At 40.9% G+C, this 15998-nt stretch overlaps 1 protein-coding gene across 2 annotated transcripts in view; it reads right to left on the bottom strand.

Moving 5' to 3' along the window:
* prkacba (protein kinase, cAMP-dependent, catalytic, beta a) overlaps nt 1-15998 on the bottom strand; it is a 32973-nt gene that overhangs the window by 8110 nt on the left and 8865 nt on the right. The window contains exons 1-9 of one of the 2 annotated variants that reach the window (XM_064990546.1): nt 11285-11569; nt 8965-9026; nt 4869-4997; nt 3330-3428; nt 1418-1500; nt 1118-1244; nt 818-913; nt 554-676; nt 80-244 (exon numbers count right to left, since the gene is read on the bottom strand). In XM_064990546.1, the coding sequence (XP_064846618.1) occupies nt 80-244; nt 554-676; nt 818-913; nt 1118-1244; nt 1418-1500; nt 3330-3428; nt 4869-4997; nt 8965-9026; nt 11285-11435 (1035 nt within the window). In that variant the 5' untranslated portion in view covers nt 11436-11569. Of the gene's footprint in view, nt 1-79; nt 245-553; nt 677-817; nt 914-1117; nt 1245-1417; nt 1501-3329; nt 3429-4868; nt 4998-8964; nt 9027-11284; nt 11570-15998 lie in introns of those variants that run through there. The other variant, XM_064990547.1, reaches the window with a different exon arrangement.

The following is a 15998-nucleotide window of genomic DNA, read 5'->3' as shown; positions in this document are numbered from 1 at the left end:
CATAATGTGTTACCTGTGGTTTTTACTGTTCCAAACTAACCGTGGTTATTTCACACTTAAACTAACGATCGGGACATACCTTCCTCTCATAGATTGCGATCCAGTCCGTTGTGGCAAACCACTTGTGGTTCTTGATGTCATTCACCCCATTCTTCAGGTTGCCGTAGCGCTTCGTCAGGTCCACCTGGAGCAGGTTCCTCAGCAGGTCTTTCAAGTCTGAGCTGAAATGGGAGGGGAATCGTACCTGGAACACAGGAGAGGAGTTGGGCTTTAACTGTGGAGCTTATTGTTAAAATATGGATAAAAGTCACTGGGACGATAGAAACACGCACAGCAATGTTGGCAAATAACCAGAACATCAAGGGACACCATATAGGCTAATAGCTCTGTCATTTTTGACAGTAGGGGCCGCTGCAAAATATATAGGTAAATCACCCCTGTGAAGAAAGTTTTATAGGACACTAATATGCAATAGTTTTGCATAACAGTCAAGAACGCATGGTGTCCGGTAACATGTCAGTCCAGACTACACATAACATCAATTCCTGCACACCTTGCCAGACACGATCTTCTCGTAGATCTGGATTGGCTGATCAGCGAAGAACGGAGGGTACCCGGCAGCCATCTCGTAGATCAGGACCCCCAGTGCCCACCAGTCCACAGCTTTGTTGTAGCCCTAGCAGAGTACAGCAGAGAAAACAATCTTCAGCGACTTTCTTTGCACATACTGTGCAAACAACTAATTCCTATCTACAGGTAGGTTGCAAACAGTCAAACACACTATGTACAGCACGCTATATTGGACACGATGGCCCACCTTGCTGAGGATGATCTCTGGAGCCAGGTACTCAGGAGTTCCACACAATGTCCAGGTCCTGCCTTTTACTCTTTTGGCAAAGCCAAAGTCTGTGACCTGAAACGGACCAACAAGGGCATTAGAACCATGTAATAATAACAGTCCACATTTGCATAGGGCAAATTTGCATGGACTGTCAACGGTAATGTGATGTTGAACCTCTCATTATTTGCTACTCAATCTCAAGACAGAAGTCTTAGAGGAGAGTTCATAGACAACAAATGTGGATATGCTTTGGTTTGGATATCGCTGTATCTGTACCTGGATGTACCCTTGGTGATCAATGAGAAGGTTTTCAGGCTTCAGGTCTCTGTAGATAAGGTCTAGCGAGTGGAGGTACTCAAAAGTGAGTACTATCTGAGCTGCATAAAATCGTGCGTGATGTTCACTGAAGACAGAAGAAAAATGTAAGTTGACGTGGGGTCAAACGGGTGAAAAAAATGAAACCAAAGACAACAGAGCACAATACCTTATAATTCATAGATTGTGCCCATTATTTTGTATCTCAAGTATACAGACATACCAGGCTATGAACATGGTGTCAAAACGTTTTGGATTCACCTGAACCTCCCGATGCGTCTCAGATGCGAGAACATTTCTCCTCCTGGAACGTACTCCATCACCATGTAGAGGTTGGAGTTATCCTATGGTTCAAATCAAGTTAGAACACACACACTTACTGTGGGTTGAAATTGATACAATTTTTTTTGTCAAAATGTACAAGGACTATTCCAACATATTTGCAAGTAGAATGATAAATTACAATAAATATTGGAATTAGATATTTCTATAAATAATTAACACAGCCGTTCACAAAGGAAAGATGTTACTGCAGCAGATAAGCAACCTCTGTTGTTGGGTGGGATGGGAGGAATGCTTTCTTTTGGGAGGTGGGTCAGGGTTATCTTTGTATGCATTTATTTGATTGTTTTCGAACCTGTAAACCCCCCTCTGGAAAAAAAATACCAAAACAAAGTTGGTCATCAACTTTTTTACGATAAATTATTTTGGGGGGAGTTGCGTTATGGACAAAAAGTAATATTGTGATCAATGTAACTACTTTGCTGGATAACAATAAATACAACAATATTTGTATTGATTTCAATAGACAGTTACTTTACATTCGCATCAGGGCTATAGATAATCTTCCAGTGCCAAGTAAGACAGGTGAGATGGGAGCCTATGATTAAAAAGTAAGCCCTTTCATCTAACATTTCCAGGGAAAGCATGATTCTGGTTAAAACAGAATCCATTATTATCACATTCATTTGGGCTCTTTGTGAATATTGGCCTATAGGCTATATTATTCACCACCTGAGGAAGTGGGAACTCAAAACACTTAGCTAGACTACTCTAAACATGATATTGTTGCTATATAGCCATATACGCTAATTGATTCATCTATCGTACAAAAGAATTCCATCGCTAGGCTTAGGCTACTTGATGTAGGCCTATCCACTGCAAATGGTGCGCTCTGCGGGCGCATCAGAACCAGACCATACTACAACTTACTCCAGTTGTAAAGTGGTGCCATGAATTCAATATTAAGAGGTGAGAAATAAAATATACTCACAGAAAGCTGTGACTCTCCTCTCTAACTGTAACAGCAGTTGCTTTGAAAACTGTATTTTTCCCGCAAATGCATTTTGAACAACGGTCATATGCTTGTGTTTCTCAGAATGCATCTCTCCCTCCTCCAGGCGCACAGTGGGGAGTTAGAGGCTCGCTAACACAGCAGCCGACAGGAAAACAGGGACAGGCAGATACTTTTAGAGCAGGAATCAACATACTCTACCGGGTTCGATCCCAAGCTGTGTTACAGCTGGCCGTGACTGGGAGACCCATGAGGCGGAGCACAATCGGCCCAGCGTCGTCCGGGTTAGGGGAGGGTTTGGCCGGCCAGGATTTCCTTGTCACATCGTGCTCTAGCGACTCCATGTGGCAGGCCAGGCGCCCGCGAGCTGTCTTGGTCGCCAGTTGTACAGCGTTTCCTCCGACACATTGGTGCGGCTGGCATCCGGGTTAAGCGAGCAATGTGTTAAGAAGCAGTGCGGCTTGGCAGGGTCATGTTTCGGAGACCTTCGCCTATCCCATACGGGAGTTGCAGCGATGGGACAAGAATAACTACGAATTGGATGTCATGAAATTTGGGAGAAAAAGGGGTAAAAAGTACCCCTTTTTTTTACAGGAACCAACATAATGCATAGGCTATTACTGTCAACCAAATAACGGTTTTAGAACAATCTACAGCACGTGTCCAAATCATTCCACGGAGGGCCGGGTATCTGCAGGTTTTCTTTGAGACCCCTGATTTACAGTAACATTGTGTCGCAAAATCACAGAAAATGGCTGGGGTACCAAGGAAGGCCATTTTTGGTTTATCATCCAAGCTCTATTAGCAGGATAACACTGCTCATCTCTTTCACCAATTGTATGGTGCACATTTTAGGACATCCTACTGCTGCTGACATACCTTGAAGGAATACTCTAGTCTCACGAGAAAGGGGAAGGACACCGCCTGCAGTATTCTCTTTTCGTTTAGCGTGTGTTCTATCTGCTTCAGCTTCACCACCTGTGAGAACAATGAGAGAGGAGGCATAACGATGAGGAGAGGAGGCATAACGATGAGGAGAGGAGCACAATAGTACAGAGAAAAGTCACCAGTCATCTGATAAAACTAATGCATGTGAGCGTACCACTAATGAAGAACATGTGACCACATCCCAAAGAAGAATTTATGGTGGTGGCTAACTTTGGAGATTAAGGAATGAGTGCCTGGGCAATAGGCAACGTTTGGAGTACTTTAGTCTATTTAAAAAAAAAATGTTTTACATGCATTGAACGTGCAACTTACAATTGGCTCATTCACCCCCCTCTCCCCTGTAACTATTCCCCATGTCGTTACTGTAAATGAGAATGTGTTCTCAGTCAACTTACCTGGTAAAATAAAATTAATAAACTGGACCTATGTAGCATATTTGTTATCAGAATGCTAGTAGTGGGAACATGTGATGCTTACAAATCTACACACGAGAATAAAGAGAACAAAGTGTTTGCCTTTCCATATAAATTCATTTGATACACAGCAAAATAATAATGTAAGAGACAATATCAAGGGAACATCCCTACTACATATGGTGGCAGCCAATGCGATCTTGTCAACACCATTTACGATGATCAGGGCAATTAAATATCAATAGGACAGTCCAATTGCTAATCTTTAACAGCTTTAGAATACAGCATTGTGGTAAAAATACCACAGTGTAGGTTTAAAGCCAAACTGTCAAGAGGTCATAGGTTCAAAAGGCACGTCAGTCACCGTTTGAAACCTGCATGCGACTGACATTTCATAAAATATCCTTCAAGTTAACAGACCCAAAGCAGGCAGCTGGAAAAAGTTACTTTGTAGCTAACAAAATATTGTTGCCTCAATGACTGGTTTACATTTTTAATTCAGATTTTAAACTTTTTTTCCCTGCTCTCACTGGGCCTAGCAAACACATGACAATGTACAAACACATTAATTTGAACTGAAACAGTGAAAACCGTTTAGTTCTGACCATCATGTGCCTTGATGTAAGATCAAGTTAACCCAAAACAATATACCAGTGCTATAACAAGGGTACAGGATCTCTCATACGGTCTCATTAAGTTTCACTTTAAAAATGTCAGGCAAAAAAATACAAGATGTATTTTGTGGTTAACCAAGCCTCACAGCACCTGAGAAGATGTACTTCCAGTTCCTTTTGAACTAGTGTAAACTCATGCTAGATAAAGCCAGTCTCTCTGACACCAGCCAACTTTACTGTCCGAGGTGATTTAACCAGCCTAGGTTTTGTTCAACTTCATTCAAAACAAAACAGGGTCATGTTCATTAAGCACTAAACCGGAAGAAAGCAAACTGAAACAGGGAAGGACTACCTGGACATACTCAATAAGGAACGCTCGTTTTCTTTTTCCGTTATCTAACCTAATGAACACAACCCAGTGCATGTTAATGCATGGTACCCACTTTCTGTTTGTCCAGGATCTTCATGGCGTAGAACTGTTCTGTTCCTTTATGTTTCACCAACATCACTCTACCGAACGAGCCTGTGCCAAGAGTCTTCAGCCTGTCAAAGTCATCCAGTCCGGTTGTGCTCTGAGGAGGAAAACACATCCTTAAAATGTGACAGCAAACAACAGTGAGCCGACATTAAAGTTGAAATTCAATACAGGGCAGCACACTTTAATGAAGGTAATTGTGCAGCGTTTACAGTCTATGCGATCTCCGCAAAGAACGGGTAATATGCCTTTAATTAAGAGGGCACATTGTAGGCTGCTCATAGACTGTAGAAAGAATGTACGGAGCCATCGATGTGGTCGCCCAATCGTTTACTTTGTGACGTCTCAGTGGCACATTTGAAGATCAGGAAGTGTCTATTTAGCGTGTTGCCATCATGCTTCATGAGAGTTTTTGGAACATTGCATGCGCAGTTTGAGCTACTCGAGGAGGTGATGTTCAGTGTTCTTCCAAGGATTTTTTTAATAAGGTGGTGCTGCTGAGTACAAAAGCCAGAGATTTTTGAATTTTTAAACACCAGTAAAGTTAAGGTTCAGCCATTTTGAATGTTCTATTGTTTTTGTGCATCTCTGAGTGATGTTCTATCGATTCTCTGGGTCATTTTATGTTTATGTGAGTTATTGGTGTTCGAGCAGGCAGAAATACGGCCGGTATTACGTAGTACCGTAAGTAAGTCGCTCTCACAGCATTGAAAGTTAAGAATACGACTTTTAGATTGCGAAAACGTCTATCGTACATGTCAGATTTGAATGCTGGCCGATGTCATAACTCTGGAGGATCTTCTCTCTCGAATGAGCCATTGAACATATTTTTACGATATTCCTACCTTGAGAAATGTGTCATTTAACTAGCACATTTTTCATATTTGTCTGCCTCTTTGGTCCAGGGTGCATTGCATGGTACAGTTGCCAGAGATACGGTTGAAGTCGGAAGTTTATATACACTTAGGTTGGAGTCATTAAAATTTGTTTTTCAACCACTCCACAAATTTCTTGTTAACAAACTATAGTTTTGGCAAGTCGGTTAGGACATCTACTTTGTGCACGACAAGTCATTTTTCCAACAATTGTTAACAGACAAGATCATTTCACTTATAATTCACTGTATCACAAATCCAGTGGGTCAGAAGTTTACATACACTAAGTTGACTGTGTCTTAGCTTGGAAAATTCCAGAAAATGATGTCATGGATTTAGAAGCTTCTGAAGGGCTAATTGACATAAATTGAGTCAATTTTCAATGACGGCCTAGGAACAGTGGGTTAACTGCCTTGTTCAGGGGCAGAACGACATTTTCACCTTGTCACCTCTGGGATTCGATCTTGCAACCTTTCGGTTACAAGTCCAACACTCTAACCACTAGGCTATTCTAACTGACCTAAAACAGGGAATTTTTACTAGGATTAAATGCCAGGAATTGTGAAAAACTGAGTTTAAATGTATTTTGCTAAGGTGTATGTTAACTTCCGACATCAACTGTATTATAGAAAGGAAATAGGAATCTAATGAATGAAGGAACGTATAACGCCCCACCCAGCAGACTGTCGACCAATCATGTTCACGTTGTCATGCAGTTGCTAAGCTAATCGTCACACAATCCTTTCTCTAAGTCAGTGTACATGTCGAGAAACCTGCCCATTTTCCTCAAAAGCACATAATGCCACGATTCCAAAGCTATACGATACTACAGATAGCAAGATGATTATCTCACATTTCAGAAGATATTGGTAATGTTGTACTTCTTGTTGACAAGATTCTTGCTAATGTTTTTCACTCCATGGAGTGCATTCTTTGGTAGCAAAATCGCCCAGAATGTACCGCGTGGCACATTGACATGGCGTAGGCACCGTTTCCCTCTCTCCTCAAAAGTATGTGCCTTTGCGAATGTTAGACTCTACTCTGGCCGGGAACGAAAGATGGTAGAAGCTGAAGAAGATTCTGAATACAATGGCAGTAGAATTAAGCAGAATTGGAGTATTGTCCCAAAAAATTGAAAACTGCCTGTTCTGCCTGTGATTATTATTATTTGACCATGCTGGTCATTTATGAACATCTTGGCCATGCTCTGTTATAATCTCCACCCGGCACGGCCAGAAGAGGACCGGCCACCCCTCATAGCCTGGTTCCTCTAAGTTTCTTCCTAGGCTTTGGCCTTTCTAGGGAGTTTTTCCTAGCCACCGTGCTTCTACACCTGCATTGCTTGCTGTTTGGGGTTTTAAGCTGGGTTTCTGTACAGCACTTTGAGATATCAGCTGATGTACGACGGGCCTATATAAATACATTTGATGATTTTGATTGAAAACAGAGCAAAGTAGTGTACAGTGATGAGAATGACCCTTTGTATCCCGTAGGAGTAGTGTTTGTTAATGAGGAGCAGCTGAGCAGAGTCTCAATCATGAAGAAACCATTGGAGTTAACCAAAATGGTGGAGAGTGTGCTGGGTAAAATGAAGGCTGTGAGGATCCTGGGAGGGGCTTATTTTGATTCAGAAACATTCTCAGGGAAGCCCTTTGTGTCCTTACCAGGGTCTTAACCTGACCGCAGTTTGGCGTCACAACCAACTTCAGTGTGCAAAACCTTTGACAGCCACTGGCACACTTGAAGTGTACCTTTATGGCTAAATCCATTACATTACATTTAAGTCATTTAGCAGACGCTCTTATCCAGAGAGAATTCACCTTCTGACATCCAGTGGAACAGCCACTTTACAATAGTGCATCTAAATCATTTAAGCGGGGGGGTGAGAAGGATTACTTATCCTATCCTAGGTATTCCTTGAAGAGGTGGGGTTTCAGGTGTCTCCGGAAGGTGGTGATTGACTCCGCTATCCTGGCGTCGTGAGGGACTTTGTTCCACCATTGGGGGGCCAGAGCAGCGAACAGTTTTGACTGGGCTGAGCGGGAACTGTACTTCCTCAGTGGTAGGGAGGCGAGCAGGCCAGAGGTGGATGAACGCAGTGCCCTTGTTTGGGTGTAGGGCCTGATCAGAGCCTGGAGGTACTGCGGTGCCGTTCCCCTCACAGCTCCGTAGGCAAGCACCATGGTCTTGTAGCGGATGCGAGCTTCAACTGGAAGCCAGTGGAGAGAGCGGAGGAGCGGGGTGACGTGAGAGAACTTGGGAAGGTTGAACACCAGACGGGCTGCGGCGTTCTGGATGAGTTGTAGGGGTTTAATGGCACAGGCAGGGAGCCCAGCCAACAGCGAGTTGCAGTAATCCAGACGGGAGATGACAAGTGCCTGGATTAGGACCTGCGCCGCTTCCCCGTTTCAACTGTACCGGGCAGATGGAAGATCGCGTGTATGGCGTTGTGAGGTAGAGCAGTTTGCTGATGTCAACATTGTGAACAGTGACCCATGGTGGCGGTGGAGTTATGGTATGGCCATAAGCTACGTACAACAAACCCAATTGCATTTTATAGATGGCAATTTGAATGGACAGAGATACCGTGACGAGATCCTGAGACCCATTGTCGTGCCATTCATCCGCTGCCATCACCTCATGTTTCAGCATGATAATGCGCGACTCCATGTCGCAAGGATCTGTACACAATTCCTGGAAGCTGAAAATGTCCCAGTTCTTCCATGGCCTGCATACTCACCAGACATGTTACCCATTGAGAACTTATGGGATGCACTGGATCGACATGTTCCAGTTCCTGCCAATATCCAGCAACTTCACACAGCCATTGAAGCGGAGTGGGACAACATTTTACAGGCCACAATCAACAGCCATATCAACTCTATGCGAAGGAGATGTGTCGCGCTGCATGATGCAAATGGAGGTCACACCTGATACTGACTGGTTTTATGATAACGCCTCTAATTTTTAAAATATATATTTTTAAAGGCATCTGAACATCTGTATTCCCAGTCGTGTAAAAACTCATAGATTAGGGCCTAATTTATTTATTTAAATTGACTGACTTCCTTATATGAACTGTAACTCCATAAAAATCTTTGAAGTTGTTGCATGTTGCGTTTTATATTTTTGTTCAGTGTAGTATTTTGTTACCTGTGGGAAAGAAGTATTTTGTTATTGATCTCTTACCTGTGGTGGGCACTCCCATTTTCGTAAAAAGTCTTCTTTGGCTTTGGCTAAGAACTCTTTCACTGAAAGGTGAAGAAAGAAGACAGAATAAACACAGGTTAGACAGGTCTATAGACCTATTGCATTTCTACTTAGATCAGAGTTGCTGGGTATCTAACAGTCAACATGTTCAGGGGATCACACTAACTACATAAACCGTTAGTAAGGTCAGGCCAAAGTAAAGTACCAGGTAGAGGTACTGTACTTAAAACATCTTTATTAGCTAGCAATTTACCATGAAGAGATGCAAAGAGCACTCACAGGCTTTATAGATAGCCAATTCAAAGAATAACAACAGTGCATTCCTTTCAGAGGGTTAACACTATTGAAGGGGGAAAAAATGTAATTAAAATTCAGCAAAAGTTTTAAAAGCCACAGCAAACTAACTACAGTGCAGGCATAGAAAGTGCTTTGCGGAAACCACAGCAGCCATGAGCAGTCCATAGTCACCGAGGAATGACAAAGTAATTGGCTAAATCCATGAGTTAGTCATGATGTTATTACTATTGAAGAAAAGCCACACATTTTCTACTGTTGTAGCAGCAGCCAGGTTGTAGTCCGAGCCTATTTGTTGAATGATATCTAGGCTATTGGCTGTCTGCTCTCTCTGTGACTTAGGACAGCTTATGGAAGAGAATGCGCATACCAAAAGTCTCTAGTTCACCAAGGGATTTCAGGAACATTCACCCACATGGAGGGAAATGATGAAGAGGAGAAAGAGGGAAGAAATGTTTATGTAAAAACAAGAATATTAGCTAGATACTTAAGTGGGTTAGATGTAACAACAAAATTACATTGGAGAAGACAACATAAGACTGTGCAATTTCAAATAGCCTAACTCAAATGGATTAGCCTGAAACCGCTGGAGTTGGGGGGAATCTCAGTTTAATAAATAGACATGGATTTAATTCATTAACTGAAAGTCCACAATCTTCACAAAATCAACTCTCAATGCATGAATGTAAATTCAGTTCATTCCCTATCCTGACTGGATTTCAGCCCAACTATGTCTACATATCAGATTTGTCTAAATCTCAATTATGTCTCTAAAAGGCAAAACGTTAAGACTGAGCTAGCTGTTGAGCTGACAGGGTTTCTGCATGCAGTCTAAGCCATGTCATTGGAGAACTTCCTGTCTGTCTGTAGCAGGAGTTGTAGCTCACTGCTGTAACTACACGATAATAGGGGCGTCTATTTCCATGGGCCTCTCATATCTGACATGATAGTAGGCCTAACTGGTAAGGGAGACTACGTCTCTCACTAGCTGTTTGAAAGCTCACTGACCCCTCTGACATTGAAGGTAACATAGGACTGTTAAGGACAGATCATTAGAAAGAGGAGAAAAAAGTGTTTAAAATAAAAATCAGAATAGAATACAAACCATCCACCCTCCCCGGCCAAGAAGTGGCACAAAGAAAATGACAGGACAGAGAGATCTCATTCAGACGAGGCAACAGAGACTGACTGCAACAATGTTGCTGCGCATTTTCAATATACATTACACGTTGATGACAGTGCAGTTTGTGTACGATGCATCTTCAAAGTTACAAAGAAGGTTTTAAGAAGAACAAATAGCTGCATAGACCTAGTTACTGGTGTGTTTTCTTCCTGGTGAATTCAATACATTATCTAATAACTTCCTGACTTTGGGCACTGGATTCCAGGGCACGTAGCACTAGGTAGTGTTTTATGGGACTGACTCTGTGTAAGAACTAACCTAACTCTCCATGCAATTTTAGATCCATGGTGAAGATCAACCGAATGCTTCTATAGTTAGTAACATTGAGGAATCAAGCAAGTTCCATGGTTGTCATATGACAAGAAAAAAAAAAAAATGAAAACAAGTTTCAGTAGGTCACTTCTGGTTTTATACCATTTGCTTCTGTTAAAACTTTAGTGTGTTTTAGGATTAATCTTTTGGTTTTTCAGACCGTGTCCCTTTAGTTTAGCCTAAAGCACCAGTCTGGTCTCACTCTGGTTTAATTATCAGCCCTGACAAGTTTGAAGAAAACACAAGGCTCAGTTACAGCGTATAGACTCATTTAGAAAAAGCACCAAAAAGTCAAGTGTTACTGTGTCCATGTAGCCATAAAGATACCAGGGGTGTATTCACTAGAAACTTAATATTTACTGGTTAGGGTTTTGCCAACGTTGACATCAGCAATTATCAAATAAAAGCAGTTACACAAGTTGAGAGTTTGAGCTCGTCTAATAATTAGACCCACTTGGTCACACCTGCCTATTTTGATAGCTACAGCATGAAGACCACACAGTAACTTACTCAACTTATCCCAAATGATGGTGAACTCTGAGACATGAGGCCCCTCACTCTCCTGGGCTTTTTGCTCTTGGTTGCCTTTGCGATACCTGTTGAAGAATCGGCTGGCAAGGTCGTCCAGCTTTAGGAAGGAATGATCCTTTCCCTGGGCCATTTAGAATTTAAATGGCGTTTTTCCCTTCCCAATGACTAGATCAAACTTACAGCTAAAAGGTAACCAAACCGTTTTACAACTGGAGGCCATACAGAGTGATATACACTTCCTGTTTGTGATGAATTGCAAACTGCGATGCTTGACTAACCACACACTAACACGGTATGGGCTTCCTGTTCAACTGTACTTCAGTTCTTGTAAAAGAAAGCCGCTTCAGAACTCTAGACTACTGTCTAAACTATTTTCACTTTCATACTAGATTTTAACAGCACTCATGCTTTTTAAAAATAAGTTTAAAAAACGTACAAAAACATTGCATCACAAAACGATGCACTGTGTTCAAGAACGTTCAATATTTTGTAAACAATACATCTAGGTCTATGATATAGGCTATTGAAACAAAGGTGATATTGCTCTCTAGTGGTAATGCATAAAGGTTAAAGGTTAAAGGTTCTCCAGAGTCTGTTGCATGCCCATCACTGCAACTTAATAACCTTATTCTTAATTAGATTACATTGTAGAATGGACAAATAATACATCTGGTACCTGTAGAATATGTAGAAAAAAATATACAGTACCAGTCAAAAGTTTGGGCATACCGTCTCATTCCAGGGTTTTTCTTAATTTTTACTATCTTGTACATTGTGGAATAATAGTGAAGACATCAAAACTATGAAATAACACACATGAAATCATGTAGTATATTTCCATCTTCATCCATGAAACCAATCGCATGTGCATTTTAGAATGGCACTTTCCCACAAATTACATTTTGGAACCTTTGTGCATACCGCCATGTGGGGCACATTCATACCCTTTGAACCCTTTGGGCTCGAGACACACGGTTTTCAGTAAAGTAATGGTGAAGCCATGACAGTGACGAAGCTGTGCCCAGTTTTTATCTATGGCACTCAGGCTGGACTAGGAAGGAACACAGTTTGACAGTGGAAAAGGTTTCCGGCTGAAAATGAGTCTTACAGGCTACTGGACCAGTGACCGGCACTTACAGAAAACAGAGCCGTCCCTACGCTTTTGGGCAGATTCAAACCCTACTGTTACGCTTGTTTACACTGACCTGCACTGGGGTCGGAATGTAATCATGGGTACGTTAAGACACCGTGGACCCGGCGCGATATATGGGTAATGGAGTACAGTGGCACATCCAACCCCTTCACTGTGGTACATTTTCTGACAAATCTCCCCTTCTGTCACGGATGCCATGGTTGCCCTTAGTTTGAAGATGTAATCCAGAGCATTCTGGGTTCTCTTGTCGACTCCGTCTGAATAGTTGCAATCAAATGGCAGACTTTTCTCCCTCACCTTAGCTATCATACTCTAATCCACTGATTTCAAAACTCGGTCTTCCAGAAAGTGGAGAGCAACACTTATGCAGTTCTACTACGTGATATCTTTCAAAAAAGAAGCGTTAGAAAGGAATACCTACGCATGACCAACTCATACTATAGACAGAAGCGTGCAACATGGCAGACCAATCCAAACTCATCTCTCGGCATGTCCACCCCACTCATTATCTCAGCCAATCATGGCTAGCGGGACGGTTGCTGTCGTTTTCCATGGCTCAACCAACTAGGCTCGTAATTTAACAATTGTATTCGTATTTACATATGGAATACAAGTTTGTTATTATGACACATGAAAGTTCACATGTTCCAGAAGGAATTTCTGCCCAAAAAGTTCTAATGGCTCTCCTGTGAAGTAGTGACGTGCGACATACGCCTAGTTTCCTGAAACGAGTCACAATAAAGCTGTCAACGCTAATCTAATGTTGAGATGTTCAGACTGACCCAACTTAAAATGCATTCAGATTTGATATTACTTATACTTAATAATTTTACATTTGCATAAATTAACATGGTTTGAAGTAGAACCACAGTAATATAGTGGTAGCTATTTAAAATAGCTCCTTGGTCAGTTAAGTTACAAAACCAAACTTAAACTTTCAGGCTATCCTATCATATAATAATAGTTGTAATAAGTTAAGAATTGTAACACCAACAGTAACTCTTGAACCGTTTCAAACGAGAGACATCAAACCAATTTTCTCATGTTCAGGCTAACTTCAAATTCGTAACTTTTAAAAATATTTTTTACTTCTGATATTGAGATGTGCCGTCTCTTTCAGATCATCATTATCACAAGTCGTCCTATAATAAATGTGGCCACATATGCTTCCGGCAGGTCCAGTTATTCAGGAAAGCTTAACACATGCTCTGCCTCCTCTCCAATCAGTGGCTATTCCTTGCGCACCTAGACCATAATGCTTCAAAATTGCCAAAATGCGTGTAATTTTACCTGTTATATGTGGCATGAACACAAGTCAATGTTTTATTCAGTTTAGGTTACTTCAAAAGTCTCTTGTAGGCATGTGCACATTAATCCCAAAAAATAAATTCCAGCATCCTCAAAATGGATCAACATTAACCAGGTTTCCATCTAACCTTTTTATGAGAGTAAAGTACATTATGGGAAAGCATGCCGTTTATTAGGCTACAGATGGAAAAAAATGATGAACTTCACAAGGTGGTGAAAGCGCCCGGTGATGAACTTACTCTGGTGACATGATTGGTGCTTGGCTGCCGTTTGACAAACCTAAATAATCTTGCTCTTTTGTCCATAATAAATCTCATGTAGGAGGGTATACCCACACTGTATCTGCGAGCTGTTGGCTAGAATGCATGTGCCAGAGTGGAAATATTTGCCATATCTACTCAAAATTTTTAGTGACAAAACCACCAGTAGGCCTAGAGTTGAAAATGCGATTAATGGGTTTCTAAATAAACTCATCAAAAAAAAGAAATGTCCGCTCACTGTCAACTGCGTTAATATTTAACAAACTTAACAAGTGTAAATATTTGTATGAACATAACAAGATTCAACACCTGAGACATAAACTGAACAAATTCCACAGATTTTGTGTGGGTTTGTGCAAAGATTGACCGATTATTTAGGGACGATTTCAAACTTTCATAACAATCGGTAAATCGGCATTTTTGTACCCAGATCATGGCCGATTACATTGCACTCCACGAGGAGACTGCGCGTGGCAGCCTGACTACCTGTTATGCGAGTGCAGCAAGGAGCCACGGTAAGGTGCTGGCTAGCATTAAACATAACGTATAAAAAACAATCTTAACATAATCACTAGTTAACTACACATGGTTGATGATATTACTAGTTTATCGAGCTAGACCTGCGTTGCATATAATTGATGCGATGCCTGTTAATTTATCATAGCCTACTTCGCCAAACGGGTGATTTAACAAGCGCATTAGCGAAAAAAGAACTGTCGTTGTACCGATGATAAACTAACCATAAACATCAACGCCATTCTTAAAATAAATACACATTTTTAAACCTGCATATTTAGTTAATATTACCTGCTAACATGATTTCTTTAACGAGGGAAATTGTGTCACTTCTCTTGCGTTCTGTGCAACAGAGTCAGGGTATATGCAGCAGTTTGGGCCACCTGGCTCGTTGCTAACTGTGTGAAGACTATTTCTTCCTAACAAAGACAGCCAACTTCACCAAACACGGGAAGATTTAACAAAAGCGCATTTGCGAAAAAAGCACAATCGTTGCATAAATGTACCTAACCATAAACATCAATGCCTTTCTTAAAATCTATACACAGAAGCATATTTTTTTAAACCTGCATATTTAGTTAAAAGAAATGCAGGTTAGCAGGCAATATTAAACTGGGGAAATTGTGTCACTTCTCTTGGGTTCATTGCACGCAGAGTCAGGGTATATGCAGCAGTTTGGGCCGCCTGGCTCGTTGCGAACTAATATGCCAGAATTTTACGTAATTATGACATAACATTGAAGGTTGTGCAATCTAACAGCAATATTTAGACTTATGGATGCCACCCGTTACATAAAATACGGAACGTTCCGTATTTCAATGAAAGAATAAACATTTTGTTTTCGAAATGATAGATTCCGGATTTAACCATATTAATGACCTAAGGCTCATATTTCTGTGATATTATAATTAAGTCTATGATTTGAGGTGGTAGGCACAGCGGGCTCGTAAGCATTAATTCAAACACTTTACTGCGTTTGCCAGCAGCTGTTTATGACTTCAAGCCTATCAACTCCCGATATTAGGATGGCAATACTAAAGTACCTATTAGAACATACAACAGTCAAAGGTATATGAAATACAAATGGTATAGAGAGAAATAGTCCTATAATAACTAAAACCTCTTACCTGGGAATATTGTAGACTCATGTTAATAAAAGGAAGCACCAGCTTTCATATGTTCTCATGTTCTGAGCAAGGAACTTAAACCTTAGCTTTTTTACATGGCACATATTGCACTTTTACTTTCTTCTCCAACACTTTGTTTTACATTATTTAAACAAAATTGAACATATTTCATTATTTATTTGAGACTAAATAGATTTTATTGATATATTATATTAAGTTAAAATAAGTGTTCATTGTTCATTCAGTATTGTTGTAATTGTCATTATTACAAGAAATATATAAAAATCAGCCGAATAATCAGTATCGGCTTTCTCTGGTCCTCTAATAAT

This window comes from Oncorhynchus masou, chromosome 16, assembly GCF_036934945.1.
Source record: "Oncorhynchus masou masou isolate Uvic2021 chromosome 16, UVic_Omas_1.1, whole genome shotgun sequence".
NCBI classification, from domain to species: domain Eukaryota; kingdom Metazoa; phylum Chordata; class Actinopteri; order Salmoniformes; family Salmonidae; genus Oncorhynchus; species Oncorhynchus masou.
Note: the sequence above shows the minus strand (reverse complement) of the source record. Positions and strands in the feature narration are given on the sequence as shown.